The sequence below is a fragment of the Chlorocebus sabaeus genome, chromosome 20, assembly GCF_047675955.1.
Source record: "Chlorocebus sabaeus isolate Y175 chromosome 20, mChlSab1.0.hap1, whole genome shotgun sequence".
Taxonomy (NCBI): domain Eukaryota; kingdom Metazoa; phylum Chordata; class Mammalia; order Primates; family Cercopithecidae; genus Chlorocebus; species Chlorocebus sabaeus.
In genome coordinates, this window is record NC_132923.1 from 20,632,497 (window position 1) to 20,650,633 (window position 18,137).

Below are 18,137 nucleotides of genomic sequence, written 5' to 3' on the forward strand. Positions count from 1 at the left end.
AAAAAATTCAAAAATAGCCGGGTGCGGTGGCTCATGCCTGTAATCCCAACACTTTGGGAGGCTGAGGCAGGTGGATCACGAGGTCAGGAGATCAAGGCCATCCTGGCTAACATGGTAAAATCCCGTCTCTACTAAAAAATAGAAAATATTAACTGGGCATGGTGGCACGCGCCTGTAGTCCCAGCTACTCAGGAGGCTGAGGCAGGAGAATCGCTTGGACCCGGGAGGCGGAGGTTGCAGTGAGCTGAGATCACACCACTGCCCTCCAGCCTCGGCGATGGAGCGAGACTCCATCTCAAAAAAAAAAAAGGAAAAAAAAATTTCAAAAATATTAAAATCATTTCAAATATCTTCTCCAACCACAGTGGAACAAAACTAGAAATCAATAACAGGTGGGACTTTGAAAACGATACAAACATAAGGAAATGAAACAATATGCTTCTGAATTGACCAGTGGGTCAAAGAAGAAATTAAGAAGAAAATTTAAAAATTTCTTGAAACAAATGAAAATGGAAATACAATATACCAAAACCCACGGAATACAGCAATACTAAGAGGAAAGTTTATTGCAATAAGCATCTACATCAAAACAGTAGAAAAACTTCAAATAAATAACCTAATGATGCAGATTAAAGAATCAGAAAGCAAGAGCAAACCAAACCCAAAATTAGTAGAAGAAAAGAAATAATAAAGATCAGAGAAGAAATAAATGAACTTGAAATTTTTTAAAAAGTACAGAAGATCAACAAAATGAAAACCTGTTTTTTTTGAAAAGATAAAATCAATAAACCTTTAGCTAAACTAAGAAAAAAAGAGAGAGGACCCAAATAAATAAAATCAGAGATGAAAAAGGGGACATTACAACTGATATGACAGAAATTCAAAGGATCATTACAGGCTACTATGACCAACTATATGCCAATATGTTGGAAAAGCTAGAAGAAATGGATAAGTTCCAGACATATACAACCTTTCAAGATTGAGCCATGAAGAACTCCAAAACCTAAATAGATCAACAACAAGTAACAAGATCAAAGTCATAATAAAAAGTCTCCCAGAAAAGAAACGCCAGAGACCCATTGGCTTTACTGTTGACTTCTACTAAATATTTAAAGAAGAACTAATACCAATCCTACTCAAACTACTCCAAAAAATAGAGGAGGAGAGCTGAGTCTACTTCCAAAATGATTCTTCGAGGCCAGTATTACCCTGATACCAAAACCAGACAAAGACACATCAAAAAAAGAAAACCTACAGGCCAATATCTCTGATGAATTTTGATGCAAAAATTCTCAACAAAATACTAGAAAACCAAATTCAGCAACACATTAAAACATCCGTCATGACCAAGTGGGATTCATCCCAGGAATGCAAGGATGGTTCAACATATGCAAATCAATATGATACATCATATCAACAGAATGAAGAACAAAAAACATACAATCATTTCAATTGATGCTGAAAAAGCATTTGATAAAATTCAACATCCTTCATAAAAATCTGCAAAAATCTGGGTATAGAAGGAACATGCCTTAAAATAATAAAAACCATATACGACAGACCCACAGCTAGTATCATACTGGACAGAGAAAAACTGAAAGTCTTTCCTCTTAAGATCTAGAACAAAACAAGGATGTGCATTTTCACCCCTATTATTCAACTTAGTACTGTTAGTCCTAGCTAGAGCAATCAGACAAGAGAAAGAAATAAAGGGCATCCAAATTGGAAAGGAAGAAGTCAAACTACCCTTGTTTGCAGATGATATGATCTGAAAAAATCTAAAGACTCCACCAAAGAATTATTAGAATAGAAACAAATTCAGTAAACTTGCAGGATACAAAGTGAACATATAAAATCAGGGGCATTTCTATATGCTAACAGTGAACAATCTGAAAAAGAAATCAAGAAAGTAATCCCATTTTCAAAAGCTACAAATAAAATAAAATACTTAAAAATAAACCTCGCCAAAGAAGTGAAAGATCTCTACAGTGAAAACTACAAAATATTGATGCAAGAAATAGAAGAGGACACAAAAAAATGGATAGATATTTCATGTTAATGGACTGGAAGAATCAATATTGTTAAAATGTCCATACTACCCAAAACGATCTACAGATTCACTGCTATTTCTATCAAAATACCAATGACATCTCCACAGAAAGAGAAAAAAATCATTCTAAAATTTATATGGAATCACCAAAGACCCAAAATAGCCAAAGCCATCCTGAGCAACAACAACAACAACAAAAAAACCTGGAGCAATCACATTATTTGAATTCAAATTATGCTACAGAGCTATAGTAACCAAAACAGCATGGTATTGGCATAAAAGATATTGGAATTATGGGAAGCTTCCTTGATTTGATAAAGAGCATCTATAAAAACCTATAGCTAACACTGCACTTAATGGTGAAAGATTGAGTGCATCCCTCCTAAGACCAGAATCAAGGCAAGGATGTCCATTCCTACCATTTTATTCAACACAGTGCTAGACATTCTAGCCAGAGCAATAAGGAAACAAAAGGTATACAGATTGGAAATAGAAAAAAAATAAAACTGTCCTTACTTTTTATATGACTGTCAAGAAAATCCCAAAGAATCTTCAAAAAGCACCTCGAGTTAATAAGTAACAACTTAGATGAAATGGACTAACTCCTTGAAAAGCACAAAGTACACAACTCATACAATACAAAATATATCATTTGAATCACCCTATAACTATTAAAGAAATTAAATTCATAATTTAAAAATTTCCCAAAAAGAAATAACACAAGATTAAGATCAAAGGATACAAGATTAACATACAAAAATTAATTGTATAATATTTATCTATACTAATAATAAACATGTAGAAACAGAAATTTAAAATACAATACCATTTACAATCCCTCAAAAAAAAGAAAAAGAAATATTTAGATGTGAATCTATTAAAACATGTTCACGGTTTGCATACTAAAGATATGAAACATTGATGAAAGAAATCAAAGACACTCAAAATAACACATAGTATTGATGTATTGGAAGACTCAGCATAGTAAAGACATTGATTCTCCCCAAATTTATATGCAGGTTTAACACAACTTCTATCGAAATCTCAAAAATATTTGTTGGTAGATATAGACAAAATTATTCTAAAATTTATACGGAAAGGCAAAGGAACTGAAATAATGAAAATACTTTTTGAACAAGATAAAGCGGCAATCTATCCCATTCCAAATCTGCTTATATAACCACAGTAATAAAACTAAGCCTGGATGAATCTGCAGATAATTATGCTGAATTTAAAAAGCCAATTTCAAAAGGCTTCTACAACATGATTCCATTTTTACAATATCCTTAAAATGAAAAACTCATAGTATAAGAGGGCAGATTAGTGGTTACTAGTGATTAAGAAAAGGGTAAGGGATGGGAGGAAAGTGGGTGTGGCTCTAAAAGGCCATGAAGGATCCTTGTGGTGATGGAAATGTTTTGTGTCTTAGCAGTGTCAGTGTCAATATTTCAGTTATGATATTATACTATGGTTTTCCCCATTGGGGGAAACTAGGTAAAGGGTACACAAAATTTCTCTGTATTATTTCTTGCAACTGCATGTAAACCCACAATTATTTCAGAATGAAAATTTTAATTAAAAATAAAAGGACACAAGAGGCAGCTTGAAGAGGTTCCCACTGGTAAATTAGGAAAAATTTTAGTTCCAAAATAATTCAGAGCTGTAATAAATTACAAATCATTGAAAAGAATAGGAATCCAAGAGTATATACATACGGTTGATAAATATATAGGCAAATAGGCACAGAGACAGACAAGGGAGAAGAAAGGGCTCTTGCTTACAGTAGAAAATACGCAAGCTAGTAAATGTGATGAAAGTGGTGGAGTTAAGAAATAACCATTTTGGGCCAGGTACAGTAGCTCACACCTATAATCCCAGCACTTTGGGAGGCTAAGGAGGGGAGATCACCTGAGGTCAGGAGTTCAAGACCAGCCTGGCCAACATGGTGAAACCCTGTCTCTATTAAAAGACAAAAATTAGCAGGGCACGGTGGCAGGTGCCTGTAATCCCAGCTACTTGGGAGGGTGAGGCAGGAGAATTGCTTGAACATAGGAGACAGAGGTTGCACCAATAAGAAACAGCAAATTTATGTAACCTGAAAGTGATTCCCCATAGTTCTCTATTCCTGGAAATGAAAAAAAGATAGTAACGGGCAGGGACGGGGAGAATATCAGACAATACCTGGAATGGCTAATCAAAATTAACATCACCACTAAGGGCAGATGGATATAGTGTGTCTTTTGATGTGATACCCTGAGAGGGATACATTATTTATGTACTATTCTGACTTGGGATACAAAACAAACCCAAATGAGGAATCATCAGACAGATCCAAAATGAAGAACATTCTTATTTTGAAAAAGAGAAGAGGTATAGATGCTTTAATAATATGAGTGTTATAAAAGAAAAAAAAGGCTGAAGGTCAAAAGATACTAAAGAACTATAAAACTAAATGTCATATGTGATTCTGAATTGGATTCAATATATGAGAGGAAAAATACAATGCTATCAAGGATGTCATTGGGTTAACTAACAAATTAGGTACGGATGGCATACAACTAGGTATAGTTTAAATAAAACTAGTATCAATGTTGAATTTCTTGACATTGATAACTGTAGTGTGGTTATGAAGAGAACATCCTGTTTTTAGGAAATACACACTGAAGTATCTGGGCATAAAAGAACACTAATATATGCAACTTTCAAATGGCTTAGGAAAAAACAGACAATAATAATGCTAATGAGGCAAACTAGTAACAATAGATGAAACTAAAAGAGATAAGGGGATTCTTTGCACTATTCTCACAATTTCTTTCATTTGAATTATTTCCAAATAAAAAATATTTTAAAAATTATTTAGCTATAATTACTCACCAAAAAGAACCTAAGAAATGTACATGCCAATTTGGATAAGATACACTCCTAAAAAGCACAATAATTAAGAGCACAGGCTTCTGAGTGAAGACAAATTTAGCTTCAAATCTCAGCTCTGCCATTATTAGCTAACACTGACCTCAAGGGATCTCCATTTTTTTAATCTGTAAAATGGGGGAAATGATTCCTATCTCATAGAATTACTTTGATAATTAAATTTTACATATATCATAATCTCTGGCATATCATAATCATTAAACAAAGCTGCTTGTTATTTTAACAGGTTAGGAGTGGTGGCAATGGTGGTAGTGGTGGTGGTGGTAGTGGTGGTGGTGGTGGTGCTGGTGGCTGCTATAGGCCATGGAGATACAAAGATGACCAAAACATGGTTTCTGACCTCAAAGAACTCTTAGAGCTGAACCACAAACAACAGTCTGTAACATAAGTGAAAATAAATTGGTACTGGAACAGAAACAAAAGCATATTTACTCCTGGGGAGTTGGCTGGGAAGACTCACAGGGAAGGTGACACTGAAAGTGAGCCTTAGAGGGTAGGTGAGGATTTCACCAGGTGAAAGTCAGGGCAAGTGGTGAGGGCTTTTCTGACAGTAACAGGTTATGCTGAGAGCTCAGGGCACGTGTGGGAAATAGTAAATATTTCCACTGGGGTGACAGTGGGGGAAAATGCAGAGTGGGGCTGGAAAAGTACACCTAGACCAAGCTATGAAGTGTGAGGGATCCTGAATGTAACTCATAAGGTCTCTAATGTGTTCTGTGTGCTGTGGGAGCATCATTGGAGGTTTCTAAGTGAAGAGTAACATCAGGAATTGCAGTCAGAAATGCTGCTTTGGTGGTCACTCAAAAAGTTAGTCTCGTAACTTTTAGGAGTGGGGCACTCCACTGGGGACTCCTAAAAAAAGGCCAAGAAAACATCATCCTTGGCATGTCTCCCCTTTTTTTAGTATGCCTCATCCAAAGCAGGATTATCAAAATAGTCAACAACAGGTAAGGCTGGCTAGGCCATGGTGCAGACATACAGACAGGCGGACACACACACACATACTCTCACACACTCACACACACAGGAGAGTGGCTTCCAGGAAGGAGTGGTCAATGGATTTTGGGAAAGCTAACTAGCATGGCAACCAGAACTGAGAGCTGGCAAGGGTCCCAGAGGCCCCCTGTTGTACCAGTTACCCCATTAACTGGATCATAGGGTCCAAGGATGGGGCCAGGATGCCAACAGACACATGGGTAGCTTAACGGGAGCAGGCAAAGCAGAGGGGAGTATTTCTACATTTTAACAACCAACACCAGTGCCTTCCAGCTGACCATGAGATCTGCCCCCACCCAGGGTTTCTCTTCACCAGACCATCTACCCTCAGATTCTTTAACTCTGGTTGGCTCAGAAGGACCAGAAACGTCTCTCTGGCCAGCAAAGACCCCTTGAAAGTAAGGCTTCCTGACCACACTAGGTGGTACTACCTGTGTTTTACATTGTACAGTCAAGGTGCCCCATATGGTCTACACACAGGACTGGACTTAAAAATGAGCTATGGGCCAGGCACGGTGGTTCATGCCTGTAATCCCAGCACTGTGGGAGGCCAAGGTGGGTGGATCACCTGAGGTCAAGAGTTCAAGAGCAGCCTGGTCAACGCAGTGAAACCCCATCTCTACTAAAACTCCAAAAAAATAATTAGCCAGGCATGGTGGTGGGTGCCTGTAATCCCAGCTACTTGGGAGCTGAGGCAGAAGAATTGCTTGAACCCAGAAGGCAGAGGTTGCAGTAAACCGAGATTGTGCCACTGCACTTCAGCCTGGGCCACAAAACAAGACTCTGTCTCAAAAAAAAAAAAAAAAAAAAAAAAAAAAAAGGACTATGGATGCTATATATGAATTGTTACATTTCTCTGTGTCAATTTTTGCACATTTAATAAAGAGAGATTAAAGATTTAATTCACTTTTTAAAAGGACATCATAATCAATATATGGTTCTTTTGGAGCTTGTATCTTTTCATCTAACTAGTTTGGAAAGATTCACGCTTCTCCCATGTGTAGTAAGAGGAAAGGAATGTGTTCTCATAGAATATTCTCCTTTGATACATTAAAACCTTTAACTTTTAAATTTACTGGAAAGTTCTTTGAAAATATGGCTGATATTTAAATCAGCAAGACAAAAAGAGTAGCTCCATCTGGACAAAGAGAGACATTTATTTAGTGATTGGAACAGCCTGTTGTTACCTCTGAGGCAATGGAGGTGAAGCTGCTGCTGAAATGCACATGCTTATGGATCTCACTGCCATTGGCTGTCAGGAGCCAGTCCCCAAAGGCCTGGTCTTCACCAGCTGACTGGTTACCGTGGCTCTGATTTGGCAGGAGCTCTGCCAGGTCCCAGTGGTACGATGGCGTGGCCCCAACCAGTGCAATGAGGATGGCCTCCGTGGCCACATAGAGCTGAAAGAGCAAACACACAGAACCAAACACTGCAAACATTTGCCATCAATGTTGAAGACACTTAGCAGGCTTGCAAACCTTGTAAGATCAATTTCTTGCTTTTGAATTTTTATGAGCTACAGATATAAGCCACATCAGAAACAAAGGAGAAAAACATGAAAAAGAACCTTTATGATCTACCACAAACAGAATCATTGGCAATCCCACTTGTAAAATGCTTTATACTTTTTCGGAGGGTTTTCTTTCTTTGCGATATTTCTGATGCTAAAGACACTGTTTATGTGCTTATATGGCTCAAAAGCAGAAGGGCAGGGAAAACATTATTTGGTCTGATTTAAAAGAGTAACATTCCAGCTATTATCTCTTCAACACCATATCTTCAGATCAGATAAGCATTCACTAGGGGGCTAGGAGTATCTTGGCCTTGGATTCATGATCTAAACAAGAGACTTTCTGTAGTATAATTGTCTCAGAAAACAATATATATTATATTGTTTTACTAAAGCAGGTAAGCATAGTATGTATTAGAGTAGGCACTATTTTAAAATATGATATACAGCTCATAATAAGATTTTGAGAAATTCAAAGTCCCAGCTATAGATACTAATTTTGTAATGTTGAGTTGTACTTAGTCTTGGTTTGATTTAACCATAGTTGTCCTCCTGCAAAGAAAATATATTTCACGCATTCGTTCAAGAAATATACTTCACACGTTCATTCAAGAAATATTTATTAAACACATATGCCATTGTCACTAATTGTTCTGGGCTTTACAGCTACTTGCAATTGGGTTTATGTCAAGCCCTATTGCAACCTTTTTGTGCTATGGATTTTCAGTATTAACTCCCATTGTTGGATGATTATTTCAAGTTTAACATTTATTAAGAAAACACATAATTAGTCTGCTCCAGAGCAAGACAATCTAAAGAAACTATCCCTATTAACTTAGAACTTGATATCTTAAGATACCTTTAATCATCACTGCTGCAGTCCCAGCATTTTGGGAGGCTGAGGCAGGTGGATCACTTGAGGTCAGGAGTTAGAGACCAGCCTGGCCAACATGGTGAAACCCCATCTCTACTAAAAATACATAAATTTTCCAGGTGTGGTGGCGGGCACCTGTAATTCCAGCTACTCGGGAGGCTCAGGCAGGAGAATCGCTTGAACCCAGGGGTGGAAGTTGCAGTGAGCTGAGATCACACCACTGCACTCCAGTCCGGGTGACAGAGTGAGACAAAAAACAAAAAACAAAAAGACAGATGTGATGTTTCCACTCTGGGTAAGGCTGAGAGGATCTAAGGCATTCTCAATCTACTTTGAGTCCATCGACGATGGCACTCTCTGGAGAGGTACAAAGCTGCCATGGGTCAGGATGCTGGGTGATTTCTTATACACTGCAAGGGAAAGTAAGTTCCTAGACCGGCTCCTATTTGCATACTATTACAGAAGTTTTCGAATAGGAGGTAATCAGCTTATAAATATAAAAACCTTAATAATTATACGAACAGACAGATTACACATTTAGCAGCAGCTATAATTACAAAGCCACTTACACCCATTTAGGAACTGCCCCGATTATTATAATCTGCTGAAATTTAATTGATGGGTATAAAGCAATGAAAAACATGGGGCAAGGGAACTCGGGAGGAGAGGACTCGAAACACACGTTCTAGTGAATGCACAGCCTTCAATTAGGAAAGCAAACTAGTTATGTTTTCTAAATGTACTCTTTCCTACCTTTGTTCACACCATTCGCTTCACCTGGAAGGCACTTTCTCCTGCTGCAAATGTTTGAACTTTCCCCATCCTCCAAGATGCAACACAGATATCACCTCCTCCATGAAGCCTTCCTTACTGTCTTGCTTGTATCTCCAACCCCTCCAGAAGTCCTCTCCTGTTTCTTGCTGCTCACTCCTAAAGCTCCATCTAGACTTTTGAGAGCATGAACCATTTCCTTCACTGTATTATATTTATGTATTTGCTTATCTTATTTTGTCCGATTGAAATATACTTTCCTTAAAGGCAGGATCTATGTCTGATTCACCTTTGGGCTTCCAAAGCAAATAACCCAGGGCCTACACACTCAACAGGTGAATGAATAAATGACCAGGATGGAATACCAATAATAGCACATGCCTTTATAATGCTAATTATGTGCCAGGCACTATTCAAAGTTTCTTTTGAATATATGTTAACATATCATTTTTTTTTTTTTTTGAGACTGAGTTTCGCTCTTGTCACCCAGGCTAGAGTGCAATGGTGCGATCTTGGCTCACTGCAATCTCTGCCTCCCAGATTCAAGCGATTCTCATGCCTCAGCCTCCCGAGTAGCTGGGATTACAGGTACCTGCCAACACGCCCAGCTAATTTTTGTATTTTTAGTAGAGATGGGGTTTCACCATGTTGGCCAGGTTGTTCTTGAACTCCTGACCTCTAGTGATCCGCCCGCCTCAGCCTACCAAAGTGCTGGGATTACAGGCGTGAGCCACCATGCCTGGCCAACATATATTTTTATCTGGATTGTTCTAGGATAAGCAATCTTCTAGGTAGAAGAAGAAATGCTCCAAAGGGTCCTCTAATCTGAGGCATCGTCCATTATGAAGGATACCATTCTCAATAAAGCCAGTTTGGAGAAAACAACTCAAAATCAAAGTGATGTTGCTATATACTCTTATTCATAACATAGGGAATAGTGAAATCTACCTAATCAGTATTATCTGTATTCATCAGTATTAACCAGTTTTCTTTCTAGCAACCTGCAGGCAGAATAAGCACTTTCCACTTCTCTCATCTTCTCTGTTCTCCTCCCACTCTTCACAATGTCTTCCTCATCCATCTCCTATGCATGCACACACCCCCCCACCCCCCCCCACACACACACATCTAAGGCCCTCACAGAACACACAGGTCCACAGCTTTATGCCACCAGAAGAGTCAGAAACTTGCAACTCTTCTATGCAGTGCCAGCCTCAATAAAACGGTGTTAGCCTTTTTGTCTCCTCCAGTACCCATGGTCATGCTTACTTTTGCTAACCATAAGGGAGACAGAAGAAGCAGGCAGTAATGATACTGTTTCATAAATGCTATGAAAGGGGTACTGTGAGAAATTATGTCAGAGAGGCAATGCTTAAACACTGCATTCAGATTAATACTGGTCCTCGGCCAGGTGCGGTGATTCACACCTGTAATCCCAGGACTGTTGGAGGTCAAGGTGGGTGGATCACTTGAGGTCAGGAGTTTGAGACCAGCCTAACCAACATGATGAAACCCTGTCTCTACCAAAAATACAAAAAAAAAAAAAAGTAGCTGGGCATGGTGGCACATGCCTGTAGTCCCAGCTACTTGGGAGGCTGAGGCAGAAGAACTGCTTGAACCCGGGAGGCGGAGGTTGCAGTGAGCTGAGATTGCGCCAATCCACTCCAGCCTGGGTGACAGAGCGAGCCACCCCCCCCACAAAAAAACAAAACAAAACAAAAAAACAACTAGGTCCTCTATTCCACAGTCACTTACAGGGTCATATGGTCATAGAAAGTCAAAGATGACTTAGCATTAACTAGCCATGGGGATGCATCACCTACACACAGAATATGGGGGTGGTTCTCTTTGGTTTGCTATCTTTGGCTATGACAAATTCACACAGCTCACATCCTATTCCTTTCCCCCAAAAAAACAAAAATATTCTCTCATTCTTCTCTCCACTATTATCTACAACTACCATGGACACATTCACCCACATAGTTTTGCCTAATAAAATTGCACCCATCAGCAGATGGGCCTTAAAGCCACAAAGAGCAACCACCATCCATTGTCTACCAGAGTGGGAATAACAACATCTCAAATAAATCATTATCTTCTCTAGCTCTACCTCTAGGGAAGGAGAACAAGTGCCACAGATGGCTGGATTTTTTCCCCCCTTTCAATGTAATTATAATTAGAAAAATGACTAAAATGCACTAGGGGATTGAAATTTTTAAAATTTCAAGAAGTGAAGGTTTTTAAAGTAATTTTATATTAACACCATTATGAGCTCTTACAATACTTCTCAGGAAACCAAAAAAGTCTCCTATAAATTGTCTCATCACAATACCTTGTGCTATGAAGTCATGGTTCAGTATGATGTTTATTTTTTAAGTAGGAAAAATGAGACACAGAACGATTAAGTAAACTGTTCAATTTATATATAACACTAATTGCAAAAGCAGGATGAGAACGAGAACCACTTAACTTTGGGGCCAGAGCTTTTTTCGGAGAAAATAGAGGGAGGAGGGAAGTCAAAGATTATTTTATTGTTGCCATTATCTTTTTTTTTTTTTTTTTTTTTTTTTGAGACAGAGTCTCGCTCTGTCGCTGAGGCTGGAGTGCAGTGGCCGGATCTCCGCCTCCCAGGTTTACGCCATTCTCCTGCCTCAGCCTCCCAAGTAGCTGGGACTACAGGTACCCGCTACCGCGCCCGGCTAATTTTTTGTGTGTGTATTTTTTTAGTAGAGATGGGGTTTCACCGTGTTAGCCAGGATGGTCTCGATCTCCTGACTTCATGATCCGCCCGTCTCGGCCTCCCAAAGTGCTGGGATTACAGGCTTGAGCCACCTTTAGTTTTTTTTAACGCATTTAGTACTCAGTTACCTAACCAACTCAATCCAAAGCATTACATAAGCAAGACCATAATCATGAAGACAGGAGTATATGCCCATTGTCCAGCACAGAGTGGGTATTCAATCAATATTTGTTGGCTGACTTACTAATACTAGCTATTTTTTGTGTGTAAAATTTGAGACACACTAACACACCCGGAGTAACTGGTGCCTCTAAATACTGTTTTTTCCCCATTTTAATCTATCTACATTATGACACCAGATCAATCTCCCTGAAACTCCTCCTGAAACTCTTCCAGTCAAAACATATTAATGGATAAATAATAAGTTTTCTAGCATTCCAGATCCTCCACCACATGGTCCAGGTGCTAACTAATCTGCATTCAAGCTTCCTCTACCAGCCTATTCAATTCCCCCAACATGACTTATTCAGTGTGTGGTGTGAAGGCAGTAGAATCTGTTATCCGAGTCTGAATCTCAGCTCTAATTAAACCTTGAGCAAATCCAAACCTCTCTAAGTTTCGTTTTCTTCCAGTTAAGACCAGACACTAATGGTACATCTTTATCCAAGTCATTAATATCGAATTAACCTATCTTCAGTGTCAAGTGGGATTCTTCCATAGTCAACAGTGAATGGCACAGCACTGTACAAATAGTATACAATAGTGCTTCCTAAATTTAATGTGACTCCCTAAGTCTGGGTGGGGCTAAGAGTCTGCATTTCCAACAAGCTGCAACAACCAACAACCACACTCTGTGTAGCAAGGGCATAAGTTATTCCCTCTTCCACACTTATTCCAATTTTATGTTTTTCTACCTGAAATGACCTTCCCATTTCTCCCTAAATCCAAGCTTCAAAGTTCAGCTCAAGTTCAGATATCTCTCTGACGGCTTCAACAAATCACTCTAGACTACACCGTCTCCTCTCTTAATTTCTAAAGCATTAGTTGGCTGTACTATTTACTGGGGAAATACTGCTTTGCATCATTATATAATGTGTAGATATAGTTCAACTCTAACTTTCAATGATGTGTCATCTCCTGAAGGAAAGAAACTCTAACTTATACTGCTATTTCCCTCTAAAGAACCCAACACCCTGCTATATACATAAAAGTCTATCTCATATATATAACATATATAGTCTATCAAATACATTTTTTAACTAACTCCTTGCATAATGGTATAACCAAAAAAAAAAAAAAGATGAAAAACAACTAGTAACTCTGTTACCTAATTTTTGTTCCAATCACTAATTAAGACTAGGCCAGGTGCACTGGCTCATGCCTATAATCCCAGCACTTTAGAGAGCCAAGGCAGGAGGATCACTTGAGTCCAGGAGTTCAAATCCACCCTGGGCAACATAGTAAGACTCGACCTTGATTTAAAAATAAATTTTTAAAAAAATTCTGGACAAATTATTTAATCTGCATCTGTTTCTCTCTCTCTCTCTTTTTTTTTTAGATGGAGTCTCACTCTATCACCCAGACTGGAGTACAGTGGTGCAATCTTGGCTCACTACAACCTCTGCCTCCCAAGTTCAAGCAATTCTCTGCCTCAGCCTCCCAAGCAGTTGGGATTACAGATGCCCATCACCACAGCCAGCTAATTTTTGTATTTTTAGTAGAGACAGGGTTTCACCATCTTGGCCAGACTGGTCTTGAACTCCTGACCTCGTGATCCACCTGCCTCAGCCTCCCAAAGTGCTGGGATTACAGGCGTGAGCCATGGCGCCCAGCCTTCTCTCTCTTTTTCAAGTAAAAGAGTAACACCACCAGCTAACCATCCCTTCTTCTTCAATGGTTTAATTTTTAAAAAACAAACTTGTAACGAGCACCAAAACTTTGCAACACAGTATGTTATACACCTCAGATGGTAAAATGGATAAAAAGTAGTCCTTTCCTTCAAGGCACATACATTCAAGTGAGGACAACACACAGTCATGTGTCATACATCACTCAACAACTGGGATATGTTCTGAGAAATGTGTCGTTAGGCAAGTCCATCATTGTGCAAACGTCAGAGTGCACTTACCCAAACCTATCTATAACCTCCCACACACCTAGGCTATATGGCATTGCCTATTCCCCCTAGGCTACAAATCTGTAAGGCATGGTACTGTACTGAATATTGTTGGCAACTACAACACAGTGGTGAATATTTGTATTTCTAAACATACCTAACATAGAAAATACACAATTAAAGATTTTTTAAATGGTACCCCTGTATAGGACACTTACCATGAATGGAGCCTGCAGGACTGGAAGTTGCCCTGTGTGAATCAGTGAATGAGGAGTGAATGGATGTGAAGGCCTACGACACTACTGTAGACTTTATAAACAATGTACAATTAGGCTAAATTTATTTTTTAAATTATTTCTTCAATAATAATTAAACTTACTGTAGCTTTTCTACATTTTAAACTTAAAATTTTTTTAACTTTTGACTCTTGTAGTAACACAGCTAAAAACACAAACACATTATATAGCTGTACAAAAATATTTTTTCTTTATATCCTTATTCTATAAGCGTATTTCTATTTTTTTAAAATTTTTTGAACTTATTTGTTAAAACCTAAGACACACACACATTAGCCTAGACCTAAGCAGAGTCAGGATCAATACCACTGTCTCTACCTCCACATCTTGTCCCAGTGGAAGGTCTTCAGGAAAACAACATCTGAAGACATGGAACCCTCATCTCCTATCACACCATGCCTTCTTCTGGACTGTCTCCCGAAGAATCTGCCTGAGGCTGGTTTACAGTTAACTTTTTTTTTTATAGGTAGGAGGAGTACACTCTAAAATAACAATTAAAAACATAGCATAGGAAATACTAGGCGATAGGAATTTTTCAGCTCCATTATGCTCTTATGGGCCCAGTGTTGCATACGCTGTCATTGACAGAAACATCGTTATGTGGTGCATGACTGTATATCCAAAGCTATGAATGCAAGGCGGACTGTGAGGAATGCTGTATTAGCCATAGTGGAAATGAAGTTCATGAGAGCACAAAGAATGGAGATGTGAATTCCACCTAGGAGAATCAGGAAAACGTTGTTAATGTGATACTTGAGCAGGTAGTAAAGGCTGCTAAGGAGTTAATGAAAACAGAACTCAGGAAAAAAAATTGTTTGGTAAAAGCAATAGCCGGATCAGAGTCAGGAAAGTAAAGAATATATCTTTACATAACTGGGAAGAATTATATGGCTAGCTCAGCTTTTCCCTAACTTCAGTCATCTGAGTACCCCTTGCAAGTTTTCACAGGCCCATTTTCTGTCTGCTACTATTTACTCAATAGTCTTCTTTAAAATCAATTCAAATGTTTTAATTTCAGTAAATTAACATAAAATAGCATTTTATATCAATACAGACATCACTTGGCAGGTGGAACTACAAAAATATGCACAATGTTAGAACGTCAAGTGTTAGCTAGTATGTTTTTATTTAAGGTGGGCCACAAGAGATATTTTCAGGCTAGATTTAGGAGAGGGGTGAAAGCGAAGGAGCAGCTGTTTTTGCATTTTATGCCCAGGCTGGGGCAGGTGCCTTCGTGCCTCACACAGCTTACCACTTATGTGCTCGTCCACCTCATTGGTGTGGCACAGTCATGAGGCTGCAACCGCTCCACCTTCCCGTGGATCCTCCTTCAGCTGCTCTGACTCCTTGCCCAGGTACATGTTTAATTCTATGAGGAAAGGCAGCCACTTCATCAAGGTTGGAGGCAGGGAGAATGACACAGATTCCAGTCACTTCTGATGGGCTCCAGATCATATCTTCCTTTCTTGACTGCCTGCCCTGCAGACTTCAAGCTCCAACATCACACACAAAGAAAACAGCCTTACAGAGACTGCTGTACCAGCTCCCGCAACAGTATACAGTCAAATCTCCATAATGAATGATGCATCGATCATACATATATAACCCTACATAAACACACATACACACACATGCGCACACACACACACACCTCCATCCTAGGGATCCTGCTTCTCCAGTAGAACTATGACTGACACAACATTAAACAAATATGGCAAAATATCTGCATTTATTAAATCTGGAAGTAAGTACATGTGTCTTTGTGCTATTACTCTGTATTTTTCCATCAGCAATGTCTCATAATTTTAAAGGAAGTCTTAAAAGAAAATGAATAAATACAATGAAACAGAATAATGTTAAGTTCCAACTAGATAATGTTTGAAGCTCCTCTAATTCTTTCATTCTAGCTCATTCCCTTTGTTAAAACAGAAATATATGGAAATGTTTTTCGAAGTGCTAACAGCAAATGAGACTTTCTCCTTAGATAAACAGGACTAAAGAAGGCTTGAGAAGGGCATAACTCTCTCACTTGATTAATAGTTAATGGTATTTAATACAATTTCCATATATCTACCAGGCAGGGTATTCTGCAGAGAATGCAGAAAGAGAGGATTAGAAATAACTGATGGATTACACAGAATCAAAAATAAAAGTGAAAAGATATCCCTAGAAAGAGGGCAGAAACATGTCTTCCTCTTGGACATGTTCCCTAACAGAGAAGGTATCTAAGATAGGTGAGGACAAAAAAAAATTTTGAAATAAAAGGAAACGATGTTTAGAAAATTTACACCAACTAACCTCTATTTTATCCATGAAGTTGGGACAAAAAGCATCTAGGTAGAACTAGACAAATGGAGTCAGGAGAAGTCTGGTCTTGAGAAGAGTGATAAACAATCACCTGGCAAGAAGTAAAGGTCAGAACAGAAGAAAGAACCAACACCATGGGCTGTGTGGGTTTGTAAACTTGAAAAAGAGGAAGCATAACATATGGAACACAAGAGAACGGAATAGCAAATTACAGTATGGCCATATATTGATATACTATGTTACAGCCACTAAAAAATACGTAGCTATTCCTTTACGTGCATAACAAGGCATTCACAACATTGCTGAGAGACAAAAATCCACTTACAATACACATTTCTGCAAAAAAGATGGATATACAGTATTTATATAATAAAGAGTCTGGAAGGCTATACACCAAAATGTGAGCATGCTTTACTTTAGGGTGGTAGAATCACTAGTGATTTGTATTAATTTCTATATTTTCTCTTTACTCTACAATCACCATATGCCATTTGTTGAGTACCGTATTGTGTCTGATGAAGGCAGATATCAGTTTATATGAGTGTTTGGTCAAAGAAGTCAGAGAGGAGAGTCCTGAGCTGTGAGCATCTTCGGATTTGAGAGTCTTTTTCTTCTAAGGCAACTTCTACCTGTGGTGATGAACCAAGCCAGTATTCTGAAACCTAGGGTCAACACTGCCACAAGGCCAATTAATTGCCAGGCATTGGGGAACTCTGAGAAATCCTAAACTTGCAAAACAAATTAAACTTTCGTGATCCAGTCATTTCCAAGCGCACAGTAGAGACTGAGGGGTCATTTGCCTAATAACAATTGCCTAATAATGCCATCTTGCAGCAGAGTGGCACAGCATTCAAGCCTAGTGTTCTTTCTGCCATATTCACATTGCCCGTCTTCGTGACTTTAATGACTTTTTTTGTGCTACCTTGGGAAATAATACCTTCACTGTCAAGGCACAAGTCAAACAGCCATGGATGGCCTTGGAAGGCATTTGGCGGGGGGATTGGGTGCTGCAGAGGCATCAGGCTAGTTGCTTCCCATGGAATGTCCTAATTCTTGAGACATCCAGGCCCAAAGGAGCTCCTTAACCCTTTTGGAGGCCTCCTGTATCTCTACAACCTCCCGGGATGAAAATCAGTCTGACAGATCAGCAACTTTATCTGCTCTACACTAGAGGGCAGTGTCTGTCTATGGACAACAACAGTTTTCCTGAGGGTGTGGGGGCCAGTGTGGCTTTGGTTTCTTTGACCAAACTACTGTGTGTGTCTCTTTGCCCCACCCACCTAAACTGGTGAAAGGTAAAAGTTCCCAGATCACCATAAACCCTCAGGAGACCCAACCTCCAGGCCACTGTGTGAGGGCTGATAGAAATAAAATTTGACAGTAGGAGCAGCATAAAATTTGCTCAAACTGGCAAGAGAGCCCTGGTAAATGGCCACATGTTTTGGAGTCATGAGAGGGTCTTACTAAGACCATAGGTTCTCACCATGGCTGAAACCTCAGTGATGGTGAGAACACCCTGGGGATGACAGCTGGTCTTTATAACTGA

At 39.0% G+C, this 18,137-nt stretch overlaps 1 protein-coding gene across 5 annotated transcripts in view; it reads right to left on the reverse strand.

Moving 5' to 3' along the window:
- SLC22A15 (solute carrier family 22 member 15) overlaps nucleotides 1-18,137 on the reverse strand; it is a 97,125-nt gene that overhangs the window by 73,921 nt on the left and 5,067 nt on the right. For 4 of the 5 annotated variants that reach the window (XR_005240351.2, XM_007977444.3, XM_073008452.1 and 1 more), the window contains exon 2: nucleotides 7,165-7,377. The exons of the other annotated variant lie outside the window; for it this stretch is intronic. Coding sequence is in view for 3 of the 4 variants with exons in the window: in XM_007977444.3 (XP_007975635.2) it covers nucleotides 7,165-7,377 (213 nt within the window). In the remaining variant the exon portion in view is untranslated. The remainder of the gene's footprint in view (nucleotides 1-7,164; nucleotides 7,378-18,137) is intronic. 5 annotated transcript variants of the gene reach the window in all.